Source organism: Fukomys damarensis, unplaced genomic scaffold, assembly GCF_012274545.1.
Source record: "Fukomys damarensis isolate Sample0158 unplaced genomic scaffold, DMR_v1.0_HiC HiC_scaffold_37, whole genome shotgun sequence".
NCBI classification, from domain to species: domain Eukaryota; kingdom Metazoa; phylum Chordata; class Mammalia; order Rodentia; family Bathyergidae; genus Fukomys; species Fukomys damarensis.
Window position 1 is genome coordinate 52,370,334 of NW_022900949.1, and position 26,094 is coordinate 52,396,427.

The window sequence follows — 26,094 nt, forward strand, 5'->3', positions numbered from 1 at the left end:
TGCTATACAAAGGAATGTCTTCCAAATGGAGGATGTTCAAGAATCAGTGGCCAGAGAATGTTTCTAGGTAAAACTGTCCACTGCTACCCTACCACAAACTAATGAAAAAGGAACAAAGTAAAACCGATCAACAAACAACAAAGCTATGCAAAAAAAAAAAAAACAAAACAATAACCTCTATGTAGGCAATTACTTCCTCTAGCCATGGGTCAAATCTGACAGCTCTAGAGATAAAGGGAGCTAGATATAAAGGATTTCAACGCATGGGAGTGATTTTGTTTTTCCCTTTAATGCCAGGTTTCAAAGAGGGAAGACTGTACCTGTCACTATTTTACACTCATTCAGTTTAAAACACATCCAGGCACTTTAACAGTGTTCTGTCAGGAGTGGGAGGGTTTCCATGTTGATTCTGGTGGATGGCACAGAACTCTGCATGCTCTGCTGGCCTCCGTTGCTGCCATCACTTCTTTTTGAACACTTGACGGCACACCTGGTCACCACAGGTCAGCTCCTGCAACGTCAGAAAGTGATTGCGTGGCTAACGAGCCTGGCCTGCCTCCTGCCCAGCTCCCAGCCCTCTTGGTGTCTAGGCTTGGGGCTGGGGTTGGAATAAATGGAATACTTAGTCACTTGGGGGAAAGTGGATTTCACAGACCCAAGCAGTAGGTGTACCCTGCAGGAAGTGGTAATTTGATTTTGATACTTGAATTGAGCTTGAACAACTATAAAAGTGAAAAAAGCAAAGAAATGACCCTCTTGGGTGGGATTTTTCCTACTCCCATGATTTTAGCAATGGTTGCCTAATTTATAAAAGGCAGCAAAGTCATGAGGAAGAGAAGGACCTAACATGGAGTAGTGTAGGAAGATAAGGGCCTAGAAAGAACTTTGCTGGGGAGCTGTCCTCCACGTGTGGGCTTTCTGGGCTCTGGTGATTACAACAGCGCTGGCAATGGCACAGGCAATGACAGGGTGTGAGCTGCAGAAGGGCTCCCCAGATTGCCTGTGCAGCTGATGGGGTCTGGCTTTTCATCCAGACAGAAAGCACCCCAGGCCTTATTGCACCTCACTGATACTTGAAGAAGAGAAAGCAAGCGTGGGGAAGACTACCACACTCCCAGCAGGTGACGATGAATCCATTGTCTTAGCTGTGAATACCACTGGGGATGGCACTACAATTAAAAAAATCCATCATCCAGACCAGAGCAAGTCGGGAAAACGATCAGTACAAAATACAGCGAATGCCTTCTATATATCATCAGCTGACATTGCCTCTGAAATGGAGATATCAGGTGAACCCAGGTTGGCTTTGAAGGGCAACAAAGTGCCCTGAATTCCAACATTAGAGCCTGCTACCCCACCTGACTCCATAGCTGAAAGGATGAATGAATGAAGGAAGGGAGACCTATTCATTGGATGAACCATTTATTTAACAAATGAATGGCTGAATTCAGGAAGGACTGAAAAAATGTTCACTATTAGAATGCTGGGCCTGTGAATTGCCTTGAGGATTTGAAGAATGAAAAATTAAGCTGTCTAGACACAGGTACAATTATTTAAGGATATTACCTATGGCTCCTACTATCCTGTTCTAATACCAAATTAACCTCAAATATTTTGGGGTCAAATAGACAGACCTCGTAATGATCGGCCAATGTCCCCAGGCCCAACTGCCCACCCCTGCAGCCCTCCCACCCCTCCCTACCAGGCTCATAATTGGACGGAAAGCCTGGTCCTACCTTCCTCTAGGGCATCATAATTCTGTGACTCACGTTTCTCCCCAGCTGATCTTTAACAGGTTCCCTGCATTTCTCCTTGGTTCTTGGCTTCCTAGCTCAGCATTTTAAACTTTCTTTTTAATTGCAGCTATTCACAGAAACAACCATATAGATTTCTTCCTGGAGTCCCCTGAGCCAGATGGGAATGGCTTTCTGACTATACGACCACATGCATTTGGCTGGAGCTCAGAAAAGGAGGTGTGCACAGCCATATTTCTTGTCACAGCACAGGAATGCGTGTAAGCACAGCGGAAGGAGCTGTGCAGGCCCAAGACTTACCAAGTACAGCTTGTTGCCCTCAACCCACTGCCTCCAGCCACGGTTCTCCTTCTCTCCCTTCTGCACACACACGAGGACATCACCTTCCCAGGTGACCAGCGTCTGCAATGACAGGTTCCCAGGTAAATGAGACTTCCGGCTGGAAAGACTCCACAAGTCTCAACCTGTGACTGCAATCCTTGAGGCCGTTGCCTGGCTCATGCTTCCCCCAGAGGAGAGCCCTGGTCTCCATGACCCAAGATTCTTTCAATCTCATTTTCACTAGGCCAAGAGCTTTCCAATCTTATTTTCCACAAACATCCTCCATACCGGCTGCACTTTATCCAGGCTTGCTCCGTTCTCTTTTAAGGAATTCTATTCTACCATTTACATATGGTAAAGACAGCAACAAATCAGTGTGGGGGGGTGAATTTGACTATTAACAATGTAAACTTTCTGGAAGGGGAAAATACTTCAAAGTTAACAGATAAATACAAACGGGAAAAGAATTGTAGCACATCAGCAAAGACCTGATTGCCTAATATATGGAGGGCTCCTGTCAATCAAGAAGAAAAAGATCATTAATCCAATAAGACAAAGAATATGAACCAGCAGATTACAAGGGGAGAACCCGCTAGCAGGTGACTTTCAAAACCAAGAAAAGATATTCACCTGCACTCACAATAAGAAATGCTAACAAGATTACTTTTCGTATATTATTCATCACATGGTCCAAGTCCAAAGAGTGGTGATTCACCGAGTTGGAGTAGGGGTGGAGAAGCACATACAAGGCAGGTGGGAATATACATCTTTTTAGAGAGCAATTTTATATAATATTTTTATAATACATTTTATATTATAGCAATATATCTAGCAATTTTATAATATATTTACATTATTTCATAATATAAAAGTGCATATATTCTTTGACAGAATTCTACTTCAGAGAACTTTTCCTACAGGAGTCACATTATGAAGACTGTCCTCTGGAGAATACAGGCAAACTTCTCATTAATCAGGGAGCCTCCCAGCTGGCTCCAGTGCCCAGCCTTCTCATACAGACCAGGAGGGCGGACCTACTCCTGCTCCTCGATTTCCCCCAGACAGTCATGCCAGCTGGTTAGTAGCACAGGAAGAACATCAGCAGAAATCATCTTGAACACCCAAACTGAGTGGACCAGCAGTTTGGGGAAGTCCCAAGACTGCCGGAACCCAAGAGCACTCAAACTCCTGTGTACATTTTTACAAATACTTCAGCTTCCATATTCCTTTCTTCTGTTCTCCACTTTCCCTCCTAGTGCCTTTGAGATAGTCTGCGTGACCCCAAGGTGATCCTCCAGGGCTGCCCAGCTCTGCCCCCTAGGTTCTCTCGTGTCGCTCCTGAGATAATTATGTCATTTCCATCCAGGGAGCACTGGGTGTGCTGTCCTTCCTTGGGATGACCTGGATGAGTTGCTCTTCCTTGTAAGTATACACAAACTACCTTACACTTCTCTGAACAATATTATGCTAAGGACCAGATATTTACCTTTCTTTATATCTTGCAAACTTGGTGATAAACTGACCTATGGGGTTTTCCCCCACTCTTTTTGTGTACTTGGGCCTCCTTTTTAGTACAAATCTGTTTTCTACAGATTTTTAAATCCACCTATTTTAAAAATAATATTTGACCTTGACCATATTATATATTTTATGTGCAATTTTATTCCTCCTCATTTTACTTCTCAATGCATCGCAGCATTGTTTGTTACACCAAAGGGTTGGAAGCTTCATAAATTCTGTCAGTGGGTGGCTGGTTAAATATGGGGTGGTTCTTCCCTGTTATGCAGTCATTGAATCAATGTGACCACAGTATATAGTTTGGGTTTTTAAATAAAGTAAGGTGCAGAGCCATGTACATAAAACAAGGGGGTTGGATGGGGAGTATATGGACATACATATATTTGTACCTGTTCTCTACAGAAAGTTGAAAGAAACCAGTTGTAGTGATTGTTCCTCAGGAGAGACTGAGTCAGGGGGCTGGGAAACCTCATTTTTTACTGCTTAAAATGTTTACCATCTGCACATATTAATATTCCCAAAACCAAATTAAAAATAAAGTTATATGTATTTTCTGAAGGAAAAATACGAGTCTTCTTCCTTCAAGGCCATCCTAAGCCTCCGTCTTTGAAGGTCATAAAGTAGTTCAAGTTACAGGTTGTTCTCCTCGCTCTTCTGGGAGATAAATGCCTGGAACACTCACTTTGCTGTTGCCTGTGACTGGCCTTGAACTCTGAGGTCCCTTCCAATACATGAGAGAGGACTGTTGTCTTCAGACCGGCCAGCATTGTACCTTCTGTTCTCCTTGCTCACATGCCACATGCTGGCCGAATTGATGTCCACCTTCCCCTGTAGACAGTAAGCTCCACAGAGGAAGAGACTGTATCTCTGTTCCTTTCTATAGCACCACATTCAGCACAGTGATCAGGACTGCTGAATGAATCCTTGGTTGGATGATTTTATTGAAGCAGAATCATGAGGCAAAGTCACCTGTCTCCTTGCATCAGAGGAGGTCCCAACAGAGTACACATGTGCCCATTAAGATGGACATGATACCGCCCTTGTCCATCTATTTAATCTGTCTTCCCAGAAGGCTCAAAATCCCTTGGGCAGGAAAGGAGCTCTGATTCATCATTTTTTCTCTAGCTTCTGACACAGGCCTGGCATATAGTAGGCACTTAGCAAATTTTGCAGAAAGAAGGAAGGAGAAAAATGTTAGTTCATGGAGTCTGTCCTAATATTTTATTTTAATAACTTACATTAGCCAGCAAGATGACAACTTATTCTAACCTTAAAGTAGATTGGTCACCAATGAATCGTGGTAATACTTAAAATATTACAGCCTTATTCCTACATGAAACAGACAATGAGAAGCTTCAGAAGAAGAAAATGGTTAAAGAACTAAAATTATGTAATTCAATTTGCTTTTACCTGGTGTCCTTCATTGTGTGCCAGAAGAGATTTCAAAGACAGACTCAATTGCTTTAAAAGATCCTGAGATTGAGAAAGTGTATACAGATGGGGAAAGCCATTGCTTCTGAGGGAGGGTGTCAAGGTAAGGAGAACACTTCAGGAATGGGCATGGTGCACAGAATCACAGAAGGAAGGTGCCCACCTTGACTCCCCCAGAGTGTCCAAAGTTGGCATCTGTGGTGGGTTGACAAATGGGCAGCTTGTAATATCCAGCTGAACTGAATCAGTGTAGTCCTTGCGTGGAAGATCCACCTGAGGATTGTTACCAATAGCCATAAAAAGAGAACTGGAGGGGAAGATCTTGGCCTGTTGATTTTCTAGGAGAAGCTTGTGCCAATGGTTTTCCTGACGTGAACTAGGATGCTCTCTTTGGAGGAGGAGCTCTGGGCCTTGCTGACCCTGGGAATGGCTTCTCTTTTTGTCAGAGGAGCTCTGATCTTCACCATGAGCATTACTTTCTGGCTGTACTGTGGATCCCTCAGCTTGATGGCACAAATCCTTCATCTCACTGGCGTAGGTTTTCTGGCTTCCGTCACTGGGCCTTTGGGCCTTCTGCATGCAGATCCTCAATACGGACAGGAATGGGGCATTGCTGTGGGCTCTAGGCCACTGGCTGGACTTGTGGAGAATATTGCTTTGGTCTCTAGCCCTTTAGCTAGACTTGTGTGGGAAATTGCTGGGATCCAGGCCCTCAGCTGAATTCTTTGGGCCTCTAGTTTGTGGTTAATCTCTTGCACTCCTTTGCATTTGACTGTTTTTGGTAATTATCATAAAATAATTCTATAAATTATGTGTTCTGTATTTGATATATTCTCTTGCTGAATCCTGCTGACTACAACAGCATCCATATAACATCCCTTTGTGGTGAACTAGATACAGTTTCTATATCAATGTTCAATTTATAATTGATAACTACACTATGAGATAGCTAAGAGAATAGAGTATACTAGTTCTTTGAAAGTATGTACTGAATTATTTTGGGGTGATGCATCAGATTGTTCAGAAAAATTTAAAAAATATGTGGAAGAAAACATATGCAAATGATAAGCAAATGGAACAAAATGTTAATAATACATGACTGTTGGTTAAGAGAATACAAATGTTTCTTGCTATATTCTTGTAGCTTTTCTATATAAGATTGAATCATTCCCCAACAAGTTCTCTAAAAAGGGAAAATAATAGTTCTTTAAATTAAGAGCATTGAGGGACAATATTGACATGCTTAGAGGCTCCTCTGCCCCTGCGCTGACTTCATACAATTGTTCCTCTGGCCTCCTGCAGGCCAGCCCTCTCTTCTGGCAGTTCCTGCTTGCTTCTTCCTGAAGGGACAGTTTCTCCCCACTACCCGCTGAACCTGCTCTGGTGTGTCCCTCTTCTCCTGACACTGTAACTACATAATATTGGCTCTAACTGCCACTGTCTACACCTGTTTGTTTTATTTTGAAGACAGGGTATCTAAATCACCAAATTACCTAGGCTGGGTTTGAGCTTGCAATTCTCCTGCCTCAGCCTCCAGAGTGCTGGGATTACAGGTGTGTGCCATCATGCTAAGATATTTACTGATTTTTTTCATTGAGAAACAAATCACAATAATAAAATTTACCCTCTTAAAGTACACAAGGTTGTGTAACCATCATTACATTCTTTACCCCACCTTGTATCTATTAGCAGCTGCTACTCATTACCTCTGTCCCCTACTCCCTGGAAAACACTATCTCTATGAATTTGCCTATTCTATGTATTTCAGATAAGTCATAGAATAGGTGGCCTTTTGTATGTAGCTTCTCTCACTTAGTGTGTTTTCCAAGCTCATCCATGTTGTCATACGAGTCAGTATTTCATTTCCTTTCATAGTTGCATGGTACTCCATATTCTATTGCATGGATGTCAATCATGTTTTGCTTTAATGTAGCTTGTGTGGTATTTTGTTTGTTTGTTTGTTTTTTGTTTTGTTTTGTTTTTTTTTTTTTTTTTTTTTGGTACTGGGGATTGAACTTGGGTCCTTGCACTTGGAAGGCAGGCAGCAGAAGCACTGAGCTAAATCCCCAGCAGCTTGGGTATTTCTGAAAAGGACTTTCAACCCTCTTACAAACAAATCTGGATAGGAATTTGGAATGTATATGACCCACAGGAAGGAAAAGGGAGTTCTCCAGGTCCTTCAAAGAAGTGTCAACCTCAAGGCAAATGAGGAGCCAATGCTTCTGGTGTGGGCTGGCTTAGAACTCGGCACTTCAGGGTCCTGCAAGGCCCCTGTGGCAACCCATGCACATCTCTTCTCCAAGCTAGTCAGAGGGGAGCTTTGCAGAGGGTTCCTGAGGATGATTGAGGATTTGAGAAGTGGAGCTCTGGAGAGCAAAGACACAGAGTAAGAAGCACTAGACACATACACCTATGTACACACATACACACACACACACATATATGTGCGCACACACACAGCTGTGTACATGCTCAGGCATGCCACCTGAGTCAGACTAATCAGGAAAACAGACCTGCCCACTCCCAGGTATCCCCTCCCAGCTGAAGGGGTCTAGTGATGGGAAATAGATGGTTCCAAAGGCATCTGCTTTGCACTGTGGTTCATGGAAATGGACCTTTGTCCAGCCTCCAGCTGGGCAAACCATGTTGGAAATGTCCCATCTCACCAGTTGTGTGTGTGTGTGTGTGTGCGTGTGTGTGTGTGCGCGCGCAGTTAACCCTGGTTTTCTGCCAAAGACAAAAAGTAAACAAGCCATGGAAAAGAGGATTCTTTCTCTCTGCAAGACCGTTGCTCTTGAAAAGAGGCAGGAGAAAGGGAAGGGAAGTGGAAAAGCTAAAGAAGGGTAGGGGTGGACAGGAAGAGTCCTCTGAGGGTCAGGGAAAGCCAGAAGAACACGACGGATTTCAGGAAGAGCAAGTTCTATATCAACAAAGAACAAGTCAAAGAAGGCATGACTGGTTTTCAAGAGCCTACGCCCCAAATTGAAAGACAAGGGAAAATGAATCATGTTGAACTGATTAGGTTGGAATGGCAGAGTGATGCAAAATTCAGAGACAAATTTTCCTATCAGTTCTGGATTGGCTTTCCTATCAGTCTGATGGATTGGCTTTTCAGCCATTGTTCCTAAGAGGCTTGTCGATCCATCATCATCTGCTCAGGAAATGGTTTCTACAAGTAGATATTCCAAGGTCTGGAAGCTTATGCTGTCTTATGATAGGGCTGTTCTGATGCAAGAACTCCTGAAAAGCTTTGCAACCCCTCCCTTTCTCTTGAGCAAGGAACCGTAAATGCAGTTCCACTTGATGACTGCAGTTATCAATACTGCAGGAAAACTTGATTGAGAAATGTGTCCTGTTGTCTTAACTTTAGACTCCCAACCACAATAACAGTTTTTCTCCCACCCCAGGAGAGAAGCCTGAGTTTGTGTCCTTTGCTGTGGCAGAGGTGAGACTTTGAAAGAGCTGCTGACCACACAGGGTGGCAGCATGCCCCCGGGAGGAGTGAGCTCTCAGGGAAAGGGAAGGGCAGGGCAAAGGCTTCCGTTTGGTTGTGGTCTCTCAAGGGGCTGGCTCTTTGCTGGGGGTAAGGCACACAAAGCTGGGGACAGAATACTCAGTTCTTATCTTCTTTAGCTTGGGAGCCAGACAGACATTCTGTTGGCTGATTTGGGACAGAGAGAAAGGTGGCTATGAATATCAATCTCCCACGTTTGTGTATATTGCATGGGCTCAGGCAGTATGGTTAATGGCAGCTATGACCCATGATAAACCAAAAGCCCTTTCAAGTCTCCTGGACAGTGTAATCTCTAGAGTTCTGTATGATGCTAGGATTGGAGGCAGGTCATTATATATGCCTGAAATTGGATTTCTTTGTATTCCTGTTTGGAAGGGACTGACCAGGCATAATTTGATTTGGAAAACCAATGATAGGCATACAGGAGTGTGAATGTGAACACTATGATACCACTCAGTGATGGAGAGGTAGAGAAGCTATCCCTCCCTATTTTCTTACTTCTAATCAGCCTCTCCCTTGTTTACAAATAGTGCCTCTAGTCAAGACTTGCTATTTCTGCAAACCTAAGCACTTAGTCTTTGAGGCAATTTCTTGCTCCCTGCTTGCTTCTAGGGCCCTATATATATCCAAATATAGTAGTCCCCTCATCTATGGAGGATATGTGCCATGATCCCTAGTGGATACATGAACCTCAGATAGTATAGAAACCTATATATACAACGTATGTAATGAAGTGGTTAATGGTTGTAAGTGGTTAGTAGCTGGGTAACCTATACAGCATAAGTATGCTGGGCAAAGAAATGACTCATATCCTGGGCAGGATGCAGTGGACAGTGTGAGATTTCATCATACTACTCTGAATGTCATATAATTTAAAACTTGCTACTTGGTTATTTCTGGAATTTTCCATTTACTGCTTTTGGATCTCAATTGACTATAGGTAACTGAAACCATGGAAAGTGGACCCCTAGATAAGGGAGAGGTACAGTAGTTCATGTGACTAGAAGTCTGACCTCCTGATACACACAGCTTTCCTAGATTCCAACCTGCGAGTTGATGCAATGTTAGGGCAGCAGCCACCAACTTATTGGTAACGCCAAGTTCTAGAACTAGATAAACTCTGACATCATTTAGTCTACTAATTTTTTGTTTGTTTGAATTTGAATGATGGTTTTTTAAAAAAAAATTCAGCCAGCTGGGATCACCTACACTTGAGATATTTCATATAAAATTATCTGACATCTCAATATCTCTTGAAAGGAGAAAAAAAAACACAACCTGACAGCTTGAGGCCTCCTTCTGCTGTGGCTGTGCATGATGGGAATGAGCAGGCTGTCCCTTTACATGAAGCGACCCTGCCCATCTGGTCACAGTCACCATCCCTGTCTATGCCCCTCCACTTTACCTTCTTTGCTCTGCCTGCCCAGCCATGAAGTAAATCCTGGAGAGGTTGAAATCCTTTAATGTCTCTCTAACCTGCCTCTTCCTACTCTGCTTTCAATAATTGTCCACTAAGACCATTCTAGTGCCACTTACCTGATCTTTTTCCAGGTTGTTTCTATCATTTTTTTAAAATTGAGAAGCCAAATAGCCAGCCCCTGTGCAAAGGGGATACAAACCTACCAACCCAAGTACCGACCTTAACTCTCCTGCTGTCCAGACCCTTTGTGTATTCATCAAACTCCACCCCAACAGTGAAATCCAAGTCATAGTTGCGGAATGTGCTTTGGGTTTTTGTCTTGAAATTATCTTCGTCTTGATTAATGATTTTTGTCTGCTTCAGATATATTGCGATCTTGCGGGTGGCAAAATCAATATCTGTTGGCAAAAGCAAGTTGCGGAGGTTATGATGTGCTCAGTGAGATCCATTCATTTCATTAACAAGGCCAAACACTCCAGACCAGAGACATAGATCACGGAACACATTTCTTTGCTTAAGCAAGAAACAAGAACATTGGGCAACTCAGCCAATCACCAGGAAACGGAGGAGTCTCCTGGCATCTCCTGGAGCCCTGCTGGGAGGGAGTTGTATTAGGTGAGGCTCAGCCCTGAGCTGCAGCTCTCAACTCTCCCTCTCCCTCTCCTTCTCCCTCTCCCTCTCCTGTCTCTCACCCTTGTCCCTCCCCTCCCTCCCCATCACAGCAGCTCTGTTTTCTCCAACATTCCAGCTTCCTCCTAAGAGTTCACTGTTAAGATTTCGTGATTAAAAAAAAAAAAGCAAACTTTGGAAATCACAGTCTTAATCAAGAGTAAAGATGAAACCTTACATAGCAGAGAGGAAAAGTGACAAATTTCCATTTTTTACCCTAGTCTGGGGGATGGAACCCAATACTCACTTTACTCAAGAGTTTAAACTTCATTCCTTTTTATTTTGAGACAGTTTTGCTAAATTGCGTAGGCATGAGTCAACTTGTGATCTTCCTGCTTCAGCCTCTCTGTTTGCTGGGGTTACATGTGGACAACACAACTTCTGTTTTTAAAGCAGATTGTAGGCTTCCTAAATTAGGTGATTCTGCCTCAGTTACAAGACCCCAGAATAGTTTTAAGCATATTTTAGACAATAACTGCTTGCTCAGAGATTTTTCTTTTGTTTTACTCTTACGCTGTAATAGAATCAATCTCAGTGTTTTTTGACTACCCTTAAGTGAGTTTTCTAAAAAGTAAAATATAAAACATTTGGATTGACATTCAAAGATTACTTTTCTAAATAAAAATTTTAGGAAAAATCAAAGGAGAGAGAAGCATACAAGGAACCTCCATGTGCTCATCATCCAGATTCAGCAATGATCAAGAGTTTGCTATTAGGGCCAGGGATTTAGCTCAGCGGTTCGGTGGCCTGCCTTGCAAGCGCAAGGACCCAAGTTCGATCCCCGGTACCAAAAAAAGAGTTTGCTATCTTTTCTTTGCCTTCACATTTTAAAGAAAATCTTAATTCACTTCTTAGCAATCATTAGTAAGTAACAGGGAGTGTGCCCTTCTGGGGGAACGTTCAATTTCTAAAGCCTTGCACATCACAGTAAGAAGCTCAGCGTTAAATCCACCTACTTGCTAACCTCTGGTTGTTCATACAATGACAACCAAGCCAAAGGGTTACTGCCCTGTGGAATGGATCTAGAAATAGAGTTAATTGCAGAGCTTCTATGTTTCCATCCATGCCATGAATATCATCAGGCTCTTAATCTTTAGGCAGATCATATTTGAGTCCACTTATGCCTATGAATTTTGCTGATGCCTTTGGATGTCAATTTAAATCTTTCTTTTTTTTTTTTTTTTACAATACCTACCTCAAGTGTTTGCAAAAAACATGGAGATTGATTCTATTATAGCCTAAAGGTAATAATACCCTCAATGGTAAGAGCAGTTCAGATTTATTGAATGCTGTTTCTCTAAAAATTCCAGCCCTCTGTGAGGTGAGTGATTGATAGGTAAATTTTGTATTGTACATTGTCTGGCATGGGAAAATATGTATGTGTCTATAAGAGAGGCCAGCAGATAACAACAGTTGGGGTGCTCCTCTGAATTTGGAGAATTAACACCTTGCTGCTCTTCCCACAGTAAAGCATTAGTTCCCACATCTTCTCTCCTTATTTTTTTTTTCTCATCCTTTTCCTTTTGAATCCTCTGTCACTACTAATTCCCTTTTTTTCAAAAGACCAAGGAGAGACCAAGGTGGCTGCTTAGACCTCACTTTGGGCTAGTAGACTGACCACAGCTATCAACTCACAACAGAATTACATGTGCACATCTGGTTGGTTTTTTGAGCCTTAATCATATGAAGTCAGATTTGAGTGTAGGGAAATAATTTCAAGTAACATTAGCTAGCTCAGGAGGTAAAAGATTACATACTTATATTTTATGGTTTTTTGTCTGTTTGTTATTTTTGTTTGTTTTTTTTTTGTACCAGGTATTGCACTTGGGCCCTTGCACTTGCAAGGCAGGCAGCACAACCACTGAGCCAAATTCCTGGCCCCTACATACCTATATTTTAAACTGAAAAAAGAAATGGGCTCAAGTTGGCACGATCTGGGGCACAAATACTTTGCTTGCCTGTCATCCCCTACTATTTGTGAAATGTTTGTTATGCCTAAGAATTCACCAATTGGTCTCAAAGTTTGCTACCCATAAGCGTCACCTGGGAAGATGCGAAAATTGAAGATTTATGAGTCCTACTGTAGGCCCAGAATTTCTGGTTGGCAAAGTATGGTGATGTTAGATCTTGGACTTCCTCATAGGTTATTTGGAAAGATCTTTGTGGTTTAAAAAATTTGAAAGCCACCATTTAAGTACCTGTACATTTGGTCAGAGGTATGGAAGTAGATGTCTAGAGACACTAGGACTTATGTGAACATATGCAACTAAAATAGCAGTTAGGGGTTTGGTGATTGAATGGGCATATAGAAGGGGTCAGGTTAGGAGAAGAAAATAGTAGTTTTGAGTTTGGGTGACTTAAGTTGAGATACAGGGAAATTAAAGGGAGAAGTAATTTCATGGGGCACACAGTAACTAAATTTTTATAGAGTGAATGTGGAGGCCATACCATATGGAACCTTGGGAATATTTGTGGTGGTGGTGACTAAGACACTCTTTGGAAACTACCAGGAGAAGTGCCCATGATAGAAGGTCTCTTGGGGAGTGGAGCTTTGCTTACCTTATTCTCCAAACAAACACATGAGATAAATATTATCTCCCCTTTATCAACGAGGAAACTGGTCCAGAGAAGCTGTATCACTTGCCCATTTGACAGTGATGAAGCTGTACAGTTAGTACTTGAACTCAGGACGATCTGCCCCTAGGGCCATGCTGAGCTCCACAAGTGCTGGGAGAGCCCAGTTAGATGCCCTCTGCTTTGTACAGTGTATGGCTGTTCACCATACAGTAACTTCTGACTTGTTAAATTTCCCCTGTAGACACAGGACTTTCGGATCCAGCTGGTGAAGTCTTCTCTACAAGAGGCAACTTTTGGTTTTCAGGACTCTTGCATATTGCCCCCTTCAAAAAGCAGCTGTTGCTAGGCCCAGGGCCCTCAATTCTAAGTCAGTGCTAGAGCAATCACACTCTATCCTTTGAACATTCTCTGACAACTCATTTAGCTTCAGCTCATTGGCTCGTGGAAAGCTCATGAGCACAGTGGAGCCATAGTCTGAGGGCCACAGGACATGAAGAGATGGAAATGCTTCTCCACTACCCACTGTGCAGTGAGTATCTGCAGGATTCTCAGCCATCGTGCACAGAGGCCAGGGTTCCCCTCTCTGCCATGGGGCTCAGTTCCAACAGAAAAGTTAAATGGTCAAATAAATGGTCTCAAGATTAGCTAAGTTTGGAAAATGAAGAATTAAAACCAAGAGAAGCTGGTTTCTGCACTGAAGATCATCATGGGGCTGTTTATATAGGAAAGACGCTGTATAACTCTAAGAGAGGGATTCAGGACACAGACTTCAACAGTCTCGTGTGGCATTGAGCACCTCTGGATTCTCTAAAACATGACATGGAAAGGATTGAAACAAGCCTTTCTGGGGTATTTATTTCAACCACATTGGCAAAGAAATCATGGACATGCCTCCTGTTTAATTTTTCTCCCTTCAAGGTAACTGCTGGCTTGTTTAGACAGGACCAAGTGGTCAAATATTTCTGATTTTAAAAGGAATCCTTTCTAAAAACTGCTGAAAGATACTAAAGAATATCTTCCATGTTCTAGTTTTTGCAAATGCATGCTTGTGGGAAAGGAACTAGCAAGAGGCTAACAGGTCACCTTCCAACTCATATTTCTCTCCTTCTTCCTCAGAGACACAGTTAGCAAGTCCGACAACACTTCTGTGTCTAATTCTATTCTCATGACTGGACACATAGGTTCAGATCTGGAAGCCATGGATAGCAGGGGTCATAGTGGAGCTCTTACCAACTGGATCAGATTATTGTAGTATTGAAGTTGGTGGTGTTTGTGAAGAGTGGCTGGCAGCTTGTCTCTATGGCTCTACAGATGGTAGCTGCCATCATGCTAATCACTGTCAGTAAGTCTGATCTCTCAGGCCAGTTTCCTCAGAGTTCCCTGTGTTTTTCAGGTGTTTCCTGAATCCTTGGTGCTTTCCTGCCAGTTTTCTGTGTCTCACGAGGCCCACCCTTGGCCTTGCCATCTGGAGTCTGTCTTGCCCTCCTGCCCTCTTCCTTACCTACCATTCAGACTGCACAGTAGATACCGCCTGGTGATTTCCTTGACTTTTTCATGTGGTTGATTATTCTTTCCTCCCTAATCTCACCTCTATGAAAACAAAGAAAGTAGTATTCCTTTTGTACACAGTAGGTGCTCAATAAATATCATGAATTGGCTAAAGGATGCAGCATGGTCCAGTACAGTGGTTTGCAAGTGAGCTCCCTGGCCCAGCAGTAGGAGGGGCAGCTTGCAACACGTTAGTAGTACAAATTCTGGGACCCACTCTGGAGCCACTGAGTCTGCATGCCAGGCCCTGCTTCTGCTTCTCCTCTCCTCCCCTCTCCTCTCCCCTCCCCTCCCCTCTCTTCTTTCTTTTTTGATTCTTTGGTACTAGGAATCAAACTCAGGACCTTGTACTTGTCAGGCAAGTGTGGTGCCACTAAGCTAAATCCCTGGGCCCCCAGCTTGTTCTTTTAAGCCTTCCAAATCATTCTGTTTGCCAAAAAATCGAACTCCTGATATGAAAGAGTGAAGGGCGAAGGGCAGACCTACTCTTAATTCCCAGCTATGTGATCTTACAGAAGCTACTTTCCCTTTTTGTGTCCCAATTTTGTCATGGTAAAACAAGGAAAAGAATGATCACTTTACAGGGTTACTATTGTGAGGACTGAGTAAAAATGATGGCGAACTGCTTCCCACAGTATCAGGGAGCTTGTGGGTATTTACCAATATTCACCTCTGCCCTTGGTCTTATTTGCGTCAAGTAAGGATCAGATCAAATTCAGCTCAGAGTGAATATTTTAGGTCATGTTCATGCATCGTTGCTGTCATGTGTCACTTCATGGAGCAGATCGAATGACAGCTGATTCAGTCCTTCTCCATAGCTGTAGCCTGTCATGTGTGGGACACTGCCCTGCTTGGATCAGTTTCCTTCCCTTGCAGTTTGGTAGAAGTAGCTCCTGCTCTAGCCCTCTGTGCTGAAGTCTGAGCTGTGCTACACCATTCTGCTAGAGTCATAATTAGGAGCTAAGAAAAGAGGCTCAAATGTCATGTATTTGCCAAACAAAACAAAGGGAGGCTTCAGACAAAAGTGCGAGGGAAGCATAGGAAGTTACAGAGAAATTTAGACCTGAATTGTTCCTTAGCAAGCAAATCTATTTCACTCTGTGGATGTGAAAATTGAGGCCCAGAGGATTTAAGTGGTGGTTCAGTCACCCAGCTAAAAGAGGGCTCCCAACAATTTCCCTACAAATAGAGTCTGTTTGTCATTCACAACAAAGCCTCCCTAATAAAAATTATTGCTTGTTCTTGGCTGCCTAGAAAAGTAGATCCCAGCTAAAAAGGTCTATCGCTAAGAAAACTGGTTTGTCCTGGCAACACCATCTCTAGTCAATCTTTCTGACCAGCGCTGGGGAATCTTATTAGGGGCTCTATGCAAATAGAATCAAACATCCCTTCTTCTCCAGATTGAAAAATGGCTTGGTCTCTTCTTAGCGTTTGCACAGGCCAGTTAATCATGCCACCTCTGCTCCACCCCAGGGAAGGGAGCCAGATAGTTTGCTGGTGGATTCATTGTTTGATATTTCTAATCAAAAGGGTTTAACTGCAGCTCTGTAACACACACACACACACACACACACACACACACACACACACACACACACCCATGCACAGAGATTACCAAAACACTTTCTCTTTGAACTTTGCAGAGAAAATTATTTTCCTGGTATGGTATTTTAACACCAGGGTTATCCAGTATGTTTTATCTGCTTTTCTGGATTAAACATATCGCCGAGCATGATTTATAGCAAGGTAAAATGAATTTCTGTCTCAGAAGGAAAGGTCCAAAGGCAAACTATTTCTGAATAATATATGTAGCTTATAGCTGCTGCAGAAGAAAAAAAAAACCCCAACACTGAAGTGACTTTATTAAAGCATACTTTTCATAACTGCATTTTGAACAATGCGAGTCATAAAGTTGAAATATGAGTATGCTACTCAACATTAAAATGCTTTGTAATGTGCTTGTGAAAAAAAAAGCTAAAGTTGCAGGCTAAAAGGGCAGGTGCTCTTTGTAAATGAAAGACCAGAGATGCACAAGTTTTCATCATATGAAATCTGAGAACCATTTAAAGTGCAGCTTCAATGGGCTTCAAACCTGTACTCCTTAATTCTCAAATCATTGGCACTTTCAGGCAATTGTGAGAAGCAGAGTGGAAGAGCAATCTTCTCTTTTTTTCCATACCATTTCCTCCTCTAGAGAACACATTTAGAGAGGAATGAGGCTGGCCTTTGCCTGCCTCCCACACTTACTCCTTCCTGGACAGCAGAGCCTAGCGGGGGGCTCTAGGCATCTCCCTGACCCCTGTGCTTGGCCTCACCTCCCACCTGTAACCCGGTACTCACCACTGGGATGAGAGTGAGGTGCAGGTGCTGCCAACACATGCAAGAGGGAGCGTAGGAAGTGAGTAGGCTTATAGTGTCACCTGTCTTTTGCTCCTCTCAATACTTTCCCATTTGAAAGTGCCACCAGATACTGTGTGACTTAAGCAAAAACTTTGGCCAGGCTGTTGACTTGTCAGCACCAGCAGGAATCTACATTTTGTGAGATAAATTGATACTTGCTTGGATCATCAGCTATTCATTCAATCATCCATTTATTTACTTTTGCCCAGGGACTCTGAATGACCCTCTTGTCTACGTTGGATGCCCCCATTCAAATAAGTTTTTATCAGAATGAAGCTCTTCCCCACCAACCTCGTGCATAGCACCCCACCTATAACCGTGCTGTGGAAAGGGCCAGAGCATTAGAAGAGACAGACTAGGCTCCTGTCAGATTTCGTCATTTCCCAGTCATATGTGGTCCCAGGCAAGTCTCTCTCCTTCTCTCAGCTTCAGAGTCTTTATTCTATAAAATAGAAACCATCCTTTCTATCTCATCCTGACTATCCCCTGAGCCACAGACCTTATATCATCATACCAATGTAATACTCCACTTGGATACACAGTGAGCATCTGGAATCAAAATATGTAAAACAGAATACTTAATGAATTCTCTCTTGTCTGCACCCCCGACCCAACCTCACTCCTTCATGGTCTTTCCCATTTTGGCCTATAGGGTCAGCATCTTCCCAGTTCCTCAGGTCTACACCTGGGGGCCATCTTTAACGCTTCGTTTCCTCCCACTGCAAATTCATCCAGGTCCCTTCAGCTTTATTATCAGAATATATGCTGGGTCTGTTCTCTTTTCTAGCTCTACGGGCATGACCCTATCCTAGGCCATCACCATTTCCTGCCTGGACAACACGGCACCCTCTTAGTGCCCCCCCCACTTCCTGTCTTGCTTTCCTATGATTCATTCTCCACACTGGAGTCATAGTAGCCTTCAAACATATGAGGAGAATCAATTCCATCTTCCCATCATAGGGCTGCTTGGTCTGATCTCTGCCTACCATTCCATCCTCATACCTTCCCTCATCTTCTTCCTGTTTCCTGCACTCCCAACACTCAGTCTTCCTGTGGGTGTGCCTTCTGGGACACACCTGAAGACTTTGCACTTGTCCCTTGTCTGGAACACTTCTCAGCTTGAAGGCTTGACTCCACTGTCACCTCCTTAGACAGCCTTCTCGACTACCCATCACTTTCCTCCTCATTGTTCATTTGCTTTAAAGCATTTACCCTTACTTAAAATTACCTAGTCTGTTTGCTTCCTCCCTGTCTCATCCGCTAGTAGATGCTCATTCACTGCTGTATCACCAAAGCCCAGGGCCCTCCCTGATGTGTCATAGGTGCCCAATACACTTGCTGAAAATCAAATCAATGAAAATGAATTAACGAATATAAAGTTGTAGCACAATGCTTATTCTCACTTAAAAACAACGGGTGCTGGACTGCAAGCTCCTAAACATTTGGGGGCTGCAGGGGTATACAGCTCAGTGGTAGAGCGCTTGCCTAGCAATTCAATCCCCAGCATCTCAAAAACAAACAAGCAAATAAACTCCAAAACCCAGAACTAATCAGGATGGGGCTTTGCACATTGTAGATGTTCAGGAAATATTTCCTGGTAGAAATCACTCAGGAGAGCGCTGTCTGAACTGTGTCTCTAAGGCCGCCTCTTTCCTAGTGGAGCTTGGAGAGCTCCACCAGAACTGTCTGTAGTAGGTACTATTCTAAATGAGTGTGATGGCCTCTATCTTCTTAGCACATCAGTTCTTCCTTAGAGTCTATCCTTGAGGGCTGAAGTCCACATGTGCTACACTACCTGCCTTTCAGACTCTTCCCTTACACACTCCTTGTACTTCAGCTCTGGCAGTACAAGTCCTTCTGGTCTCCCAGTCGCATGCCTATGGGGCCATGCCTGACTCCATCTCTGCATGGGGCGTTCCTCTCTTTCCTTCAAAACCCCACCCCAAAATACCCAGGCAGCCTTTACTGACACATATACTGCAGCTCCCTCTATCATCCTGCACAAACTTCTTATTACTATTGTTCTATGTTACTCTAGCCCAGTGCTGGTGAACCTATGGCATGCATGCTGCAGTGAGCAGTTTGTGTCATCGAGAACTCTAAAAGGTTGGCCATCAGGTTATCTAGCTCTTTGGGGCTCAAGTTACAGAATCACCCACTGCCTATCTGTGGCAGATCATATTTTCTTAAATGGCTATCTCATTCTCCACACTGTTTTTCCAAAGTGACTTTGATGTTCTTTCCACTGAGGAAGAGGGGTCTCTGTTGCTGCAGGAGGGGCTTGCACCCCTTGAATCAGTACAATGCGGTGGAAATGATTCCTGGCAATTGCTGAGGCTGGGTCACAAAAGGCTGTGCAGCTTCTGCCTCCCCTCTCTGACATAGGCAGCATGCTGTGAGGGCTGCCACATGGAGAGACCACATGTAGATATTGACAGGCCCAGCTGAGGTCTCAGCTATGAGCCACACATACATCTGGGTGAGGAGGTCTAGTTGCACTGAACAAGAGCCCTTCACTGGGAACCACCAGGGTGAACTTGCCCAAACTCAGAGCTGTGAGAGATAATAAAAGATGGCACTACATTTTGTGAAAGCTTTGCATACACTAATAGGAACACCATATGTGCACAACTATAATGATCAGTTTGATCTCCTATATATCCTATGCCAATTTGATCTTGTGAACAGAAAGCAGCTCTGGTTCTGTTTCAGATGGCACAGTCCATGTTTTACAAGCAGCTGCTGGTCCTCTGGCCCAGGAGCCAACTGAGTCTCCACACTAGGTAGAGTTAGTTATTGGGCTTCCTCCCCACCCTCCAACACATATTCTGTTCCTTCATATTACTGGGACCTTCTCCTTAGAACTGCCCTACCTGGCCTCTCTTTCAAAATGAACACCACCCTCCCCATCCCTCTCTGACCCAACAGGAGGACCTCAGGACAGGACAAACTGTTCAGGGTGCATGAGTTTACCAGCTACTTTCCTCTGTGTCAGAGAAGAGTCTTGAGCAGTGGTAGTAAACTTATGGTACGTATGAGGCATGCAGAGCCTTGGTGTTGGAGCCAAGTCTAAGTGTATGCATTTTTTTTTCTAAGCTAAAACCTCAGTATTCAGATTTAATAGCAGTGTTAGCACCTTATAATACATAAGTGGGTTTTAAGTTGCAGTTTGGGCACTTGGTCTCTACGGTATTTGCCGTCACTGGTCAAGAGCATTGAGAAACACTAGGGTCCCAAGAAGACAAGAGAGGAATCGTCACTGACCAACCTTTGGCACTCATTCTTTGAACTCTTAATGTAGTGACTTCGGTAATCTGAGGCAAGCCCAAAGGTTGCTGCTATGTGTCACTCTGCTGAGACTGGCAGCTGAGTCAGATTGAAAGGCCAATATATGGAGTAAGTCACTGGACTAGTGACAAAACTGCTGTGCCACCCAGACCTGCATCTCAACGCAGCTTCTTCTGTCCTAGTGAACCTAAAACTAGGTCCTCATAGAAAGTCAGTTCCCTGGTATGTAGGGTTAAAGTCTAAGAAAGTGACAGCTCTTGGGGAACAGTGCTAAACTTGTTGATATTTATACATCTGGGGATTTGTAGATCTCCACACAGACTCTTCCTAAATGCCAAGGGTCTCAGTGTTCAAAAGAGCAAGAAAGGCAAGCATCATTGCAGTTTCAGTGTTTAGAAAGCAAACTGCCTTGTAGCCTAGGTGTGGAGGAAACTGTACCACTCTGCTGGACTGCTTCAGCAGATTAGATTGAGGAGAAGCCACACTTTAGATGATCAGATTCACCTCCTTGAAACCTGTCTTCAACCACTGCCATTCCCGGCCTGGCCTATGTCCCCATGGTCAGGTGGGAGAAATCAGGTGCCCTATCTTAAGTGTGGGAAGGTATCTATGGATTTCTGTATAGGGCTCTGTGGACTAAAGATGGGACACACTCCTGAGGCCCTGACACCACTGTGGGCCATCAGTAGCTGGCTATCAGGCACCAAGCACAACCACATCGATAACCAGTAGTGTCACCTATGGCATTCATCTCAGCCAGGAAAGTGTCAGCTACCCCTCTGCAGAGACCCTGATACAAAGAGGTCAAACAGTTGGCTCATTAGAGTGAGGTCAGTGTGATATGTTAAATTGAAGTTTTGATCTATGCTATGAGACAAGGTAAATTTTATCCTGTGTGTTTGTGTGTGTGTGTGTGTTTGTGTGTGTTGTGCATGTTATATTTGTCCATTCAACCTATTTTTTTTTTTTCTGAGCCGGGCACTGTGTTGAAGACACTCTAAACATAATGTCTTATTATTATTATTCCCAGTTTGCAGATAAGGAAACCAAGCCTCAGAAATTTGTGCACTGCTGTACACAAAGATTAAGGATTTGCATACATGTCTGTTGAACTCCACAATGGCACCGTCTAGAGGACCATAGAACATCTTCCCACCAACCCCTTCCCTCCGCATCCTCTATCTCCATCCCCACCCCCTTACCCAGGGCTTTCATGTAGCCTTCAAAGTTGTCATTACTCTCCATCTCCCAGGTCCCATTCTGGTCTCTTGTCATGGTGACAGCCTCCGGTTTGGCGTGGGTGTGTGGTAAATGTTGAGGACCAAGCTGAAGGGTGGAAATGGACAACTTTTATAGCTTCGTGACCAGGTTTATGTATCTTATGATAAGATAAGGTAGGATATGACAAAGGTCATAAGCACAATCCAAAGGAATTTTGCTTTACAAAGTTCAGCAGTTAAATGGGCCACACAAAGTCCTGGCGTGGCCGGGCATGTGTATCCCAGTAATCTTGGCCAACACAAAGCCCTGAAGCAACTCACTGTTGGCTGTCTGGGCTCCCATTCAGAACCCTCCATCCTGTTCCTTAAGAAAACAAAACATCCAGTGTCCACCCAAACGCACTGTAAGTAGGCAACCCTCGGACCACAAACCTGGAATCTGTGAGACATGTAGCCAGTGCTTCCCACCAGGCTGGGGAATCTAAGAAGATGTAAGCTTATACCTGTGGAACACTACTTGTCATTTCCTCATCATTTCACAAAGAAGACTCAAAGATGTTAAATCCCATGTCCAGTAATGACTTGAGAGTGACTGAGTCCAGGATACAGACCCAAGTCTGTTTGGCTGTGGAGACTTTTTCTCCAGAATGTGATGGATCAGCTTGGAAAGAGGACTGCAGCCAGACTTGGGAGCCTGACCTTCCCTTGCTTCTCCAAAAGGTGTAAATGGGCTTCCAAGCAATAGCGTTCCATGAGAAGAGCGTGCTCTGGGAACATGAGTCTGCTGAAAGCAACCTGGGCCCAGGAGGAGGCCAGAGGGAGACAGAAGGGCAGTTAAACTCTTCTTTGATATCCCAGACGCAATCTAAGGATTGCCTGGACCCAGGTGGGGGCATTACTTGGCATTTGGACAAGTAAAAATTACAGAGTTGTCTCCAAATTGACCATCCCAGGGGTGAGAAGATGGGCTGATATCTCTGACATCCTTCTCTGAGATGTGCAGTCTCACAAAGGGGCCTTTTACTCTGAAGAACGGAATGGGAGTAGGGTCTGTGCTGGATGTATCACGAATCCCTTAAGTGAGGCCAATTTTGATGAGGACTGTGTTAGTGACTTCCTCATTGCTGATACACCCACAAGTTAGGGGAGGAAAGGTTTATTTAGCTCACAGTTTGTAGAAGTTTCAGCCCAGAATTCTGCCTGGAATTCTCGGTGGCATCACAGAGAAGAAACAGTTCATGGTAAGCAGGACAGCAAAACTCAGCAAGCAAGGGAGAAGACAAGTCTCTTTCTGTCCCTCATATTGTATCCAGGCTATGGGGATTAGGGTAGTGTCAACCAATCAGTGGAGTGATTTAGTAATCGACAAGCCTTAATCCAGGCATCATACACTCTAGATTCAGCCGTCTCTGAAAAAGCCTCACCTATGACTGTATAAGGATTTGGGGGCACATCTAGACCCAAAACATAAAAAAGACCCTATTTTTTTATATTGTGAAATCTAATTAACTGGCTCTGACTGTGTGGTTGGAGGAGAGTAAAATAGCACATTTATCTTTCAGCAAGTACACTAGAGTCACCGAGTGAGAAATGGTCCAGCTATAATGGACCTTTGACTTTCGAACTTAGTTCATTCATGAAGGCTGGTTGTAACTCAGTTTGGTCAACTGAAAGCTCAGGCTCCTCTACACAGCCCTCAAAATTTTTCTCCTGAATACAGGCAGAATTCAGTGTCTTTAGCGACACTGGCCAAGGATTTCTTAATTAACCCCACACAGGAAAGGATGGCATAATGTTCCTTCCAGAACTCTTTAAGGATTAAATCTGTATCTGAAACCATCTGGAACACAAGTGGCTAGCACTGAGGTCATAACTCAAGACTTTGGTCATAAATTAAAAACTAAAATTCTGGTAGTAACCCAAGTTGTCTGTATGTCAGAATGTTCATAACTCGAGGGTCCATGGTTTCATGAAAAGGTCAATATGGGACAAAGCAAAGAAGGAGTAAGGGATAAATACCAGAATGGAAAATAAAGGAAGGCAGCAGAAATGGACAGTAAGATAACAGGGGAATCATCCTTGTGGTCCAGCCAGAAGCTGCTAAAGGATGAGTGCTTGGCCTTCAGGATTGGATAAATAGATCTTTCCCTTCAGACTCAGATGTAAGGTCTTTCACATAGCCCTTCCTACCCCCAGTTGAGTGCCTCATCAGCTTCTCCTGTAAAAATATAAAGAAAAAAACTGGCCTGGTAGAGGAAGAGGCCTAGGGACAAGAATGGGGTTACTAATTGAAACAAGCCAAGGGCTTGAGTTTTAATGGGCATGGAGAAGGAGGCATTGGTCCCTGTTTAAGACAGGAAGTTAAAATATATATATGAGCCTTCATAAAACAAAACTCTTGAAGAGCTACTCTTTTGTGAGAATGTAAACTAGTCAAAATATGTTCAGAGACAACAACAAAAACAGCTTATATACTTAACTTGGAGTCTTCATGGGTTAAAAATAAATATTCGATCCTGCTTTGACCCTGGCTTGAGGTTTGAATATATATATTTCTGGGCTAATCAAAGACTCCTTTTAAAATAAAGAGTGATGAGCTTTTAATATCTTTAGCCAGGCAAGAAAAAGTAAGTATAAAAATTGGTCTGGAAGAATATACCTTCAAACTAGGCCAACCCTTATTTTCTGTTATAAATTTTCTGTTATAAAGCCATGGGAAATATAGATTATAACCCCAAATTATAAAACATGGCTGAAACTAATCTAACACAGCAACCATCAGCAGACACATACAGTTAAATTAGATTTTTCAAGTGTCTTAGTTAATAAAATGATCAAAAGCAGACTGCAAATTAGGTATTCTAAAAATGACTAAAATAAATAAAAAATATTTAAAATTAACCAAAGGAGTAAAATAATGTCTTAAAAACAGATTTAAGTAATAACCCAGAAATTAAACCAAGGACAACCCAACAACAAAAATAAAAATGAGAAAACACTTAAGCAAGATACAAAGACAGACTTCCAGTTCACCAATGGCAAACAGTAGGGCAAATGAGGATGAAAAGTCTGACAGTGAACCAGCAGGACACCCTGAACTCAAAGCACAGGAAGCAACAAAACAGATCAATCAGGCTCTAGAGGGTGTTGCCAGGAGGAAAGGGGAAAGTGGGGGAGAGCAGATGAGGAAAAGCAATAGCCAATCAACGACTCAGCCAGTAATGCTCACCAGCCTGCCATTCAAGGAAGATTTCCATCTTACAATCAGCAGCAGAGCCCCCAATTTCAAAAGTTCTGTCCCAGGACATCCAACTTTTCCCACTCATATTAACAAATCACATACCTGAGTGACTGTATTTCTGATTTACTTACCCAAGTCTGTGCAGTATACCTCAGGTGACTCTGAAGCCTGCGGAAAAAATGATCAGCCACAACAAACCAATCCAAGTTGCAAGGACTTTTCTGGAGACCACAAGAAAAAGGGTAGATGTGGATTTCACAGAAGCTTGGGTCTGAGCTCAGTCAGCTAGGAGTGAGGTCAGCAAAGGTCCCCAGGCCTGCCTTCAACCTTAGAACTAACTGCCAGCAGCTGGGCTCCTGGGCTGACTCCCTACAGCCAGCTAGCCTCTCCCAGAGGCCTGCCCAGGCCTGCCCAGCTCCATCCTGCTGTCTCCTTCCTCTGAAAGTTAGGAGTTCCCTTGCTAAGCAAGGGCCCTCTGCTGGATGATGATGTTTCTCAGCAGAGTGTCATCCCTTGCTCTTCCCTTAGGCAATGCCTCAAATCAAGCTCAGGAGGATGTGTTCACTATGGACACTAGAAACTTCATCAATTTTTCTTTCCCTTGAAGGCCCAGAGAAAGAGAACCCAAGAATTCCTTCAGGCACCAAGCAGCGCTGGACTTAGTTTTTCATTTTCATGTATGAGTCGTTCATTTGTACATTGTGCTTCTTCTCTACTTTCACTCCCAGAAGGCATAGTATGAGAGTAGGGAAGCCATACACTATCATTGCTCTCAGAGTGCCAAGGATCAAATTGCTCTGGACCAGGCAGGTGCCACTGGTAATCCCCTTCCTTCCTCACAGTCAGTCAGGAGTAGGTGGTGAGGCACAGGAGTCAGTCCAAACCACTGCTTCCCAAGGGGTACTTGGAATGAACTTGGCAATCAATCCCACCTAGTAGAAACAGCTACCCTGGACTCTTCCTTCCATCAGACCCAAGGAATGTCTGACATTTCTCAGATTAGACAAAATCTTACTTTCTCTCTCCTTGAGATTAAAGACCACTTTCTGTTTTGTTTACAACCTTCTCTCAGGGGCTGGCAGCTGAGGGATGGATTCATGGCAGCTGAGGAAATTTCATATACTCATGGGATGAAGACTACTTGGGTGCAAGCAAGGGGGATCTTTCTGCAGTAGAAAACCCCAAATGTCTCC

General features: G+C 43.5%; 1 protein-coding gene across 1 annotated transcript; it reads right to left on the reverse strand.

Annotated features, from left to right (window-relative positions):
• Nucleotides 1-308: 308 nt before the first annotated feature.
• On the reverse strand, nt 309-25,202 carry Rbp2 (retinol binding protein 2). Its single transcript, XM_010608217.2, has 5 exons — nt 25,033-25,202; nt 21,643-21,766; nt 10,178-10,356; nt 2,055-2,156; nt 309-511 (listed from the first exon to the last, which is right to left on the reverse strand). Exons 2-5 carry the CDS (start codon nt 21,713-21,715, stop codon nt 461-463), a joined length of 405 nt encoding a protein of 134 aa, XP_010606519.1. The 5' UTR covers nt 21,716-21,766; nt 25,033-25,202; the 3' UTR covers nt 309-460.
• Nucleotides 25,203-26,094: the final 892 nt, after the last annotated feature.

Bases quoted from the DNA above. Each gene is read 5' to 3' on its own strand.
- Rbp2 (XM_010608217.2), bottom strand. From the start codon at position 21,715: ATGACAAGAGACCAGAATGGGACCTGGGAGATGGAGAGTAATGACAAC. The intron at 10,357-21,642 runs GTAAGGGGGTGG...TTTTGCCAACAG, and splicing joins AGGCTACATGAAAGCCCTGG to ATATTGATTTTGCCACCCGC. The intron at 2,157-10,177 runs GTCGGTACTTGG...CTGTCATTGCAG, and splicing joins TGGACAGCAGGAGAGTTAAG to ACGCTGGTCACCTGGGAAGG.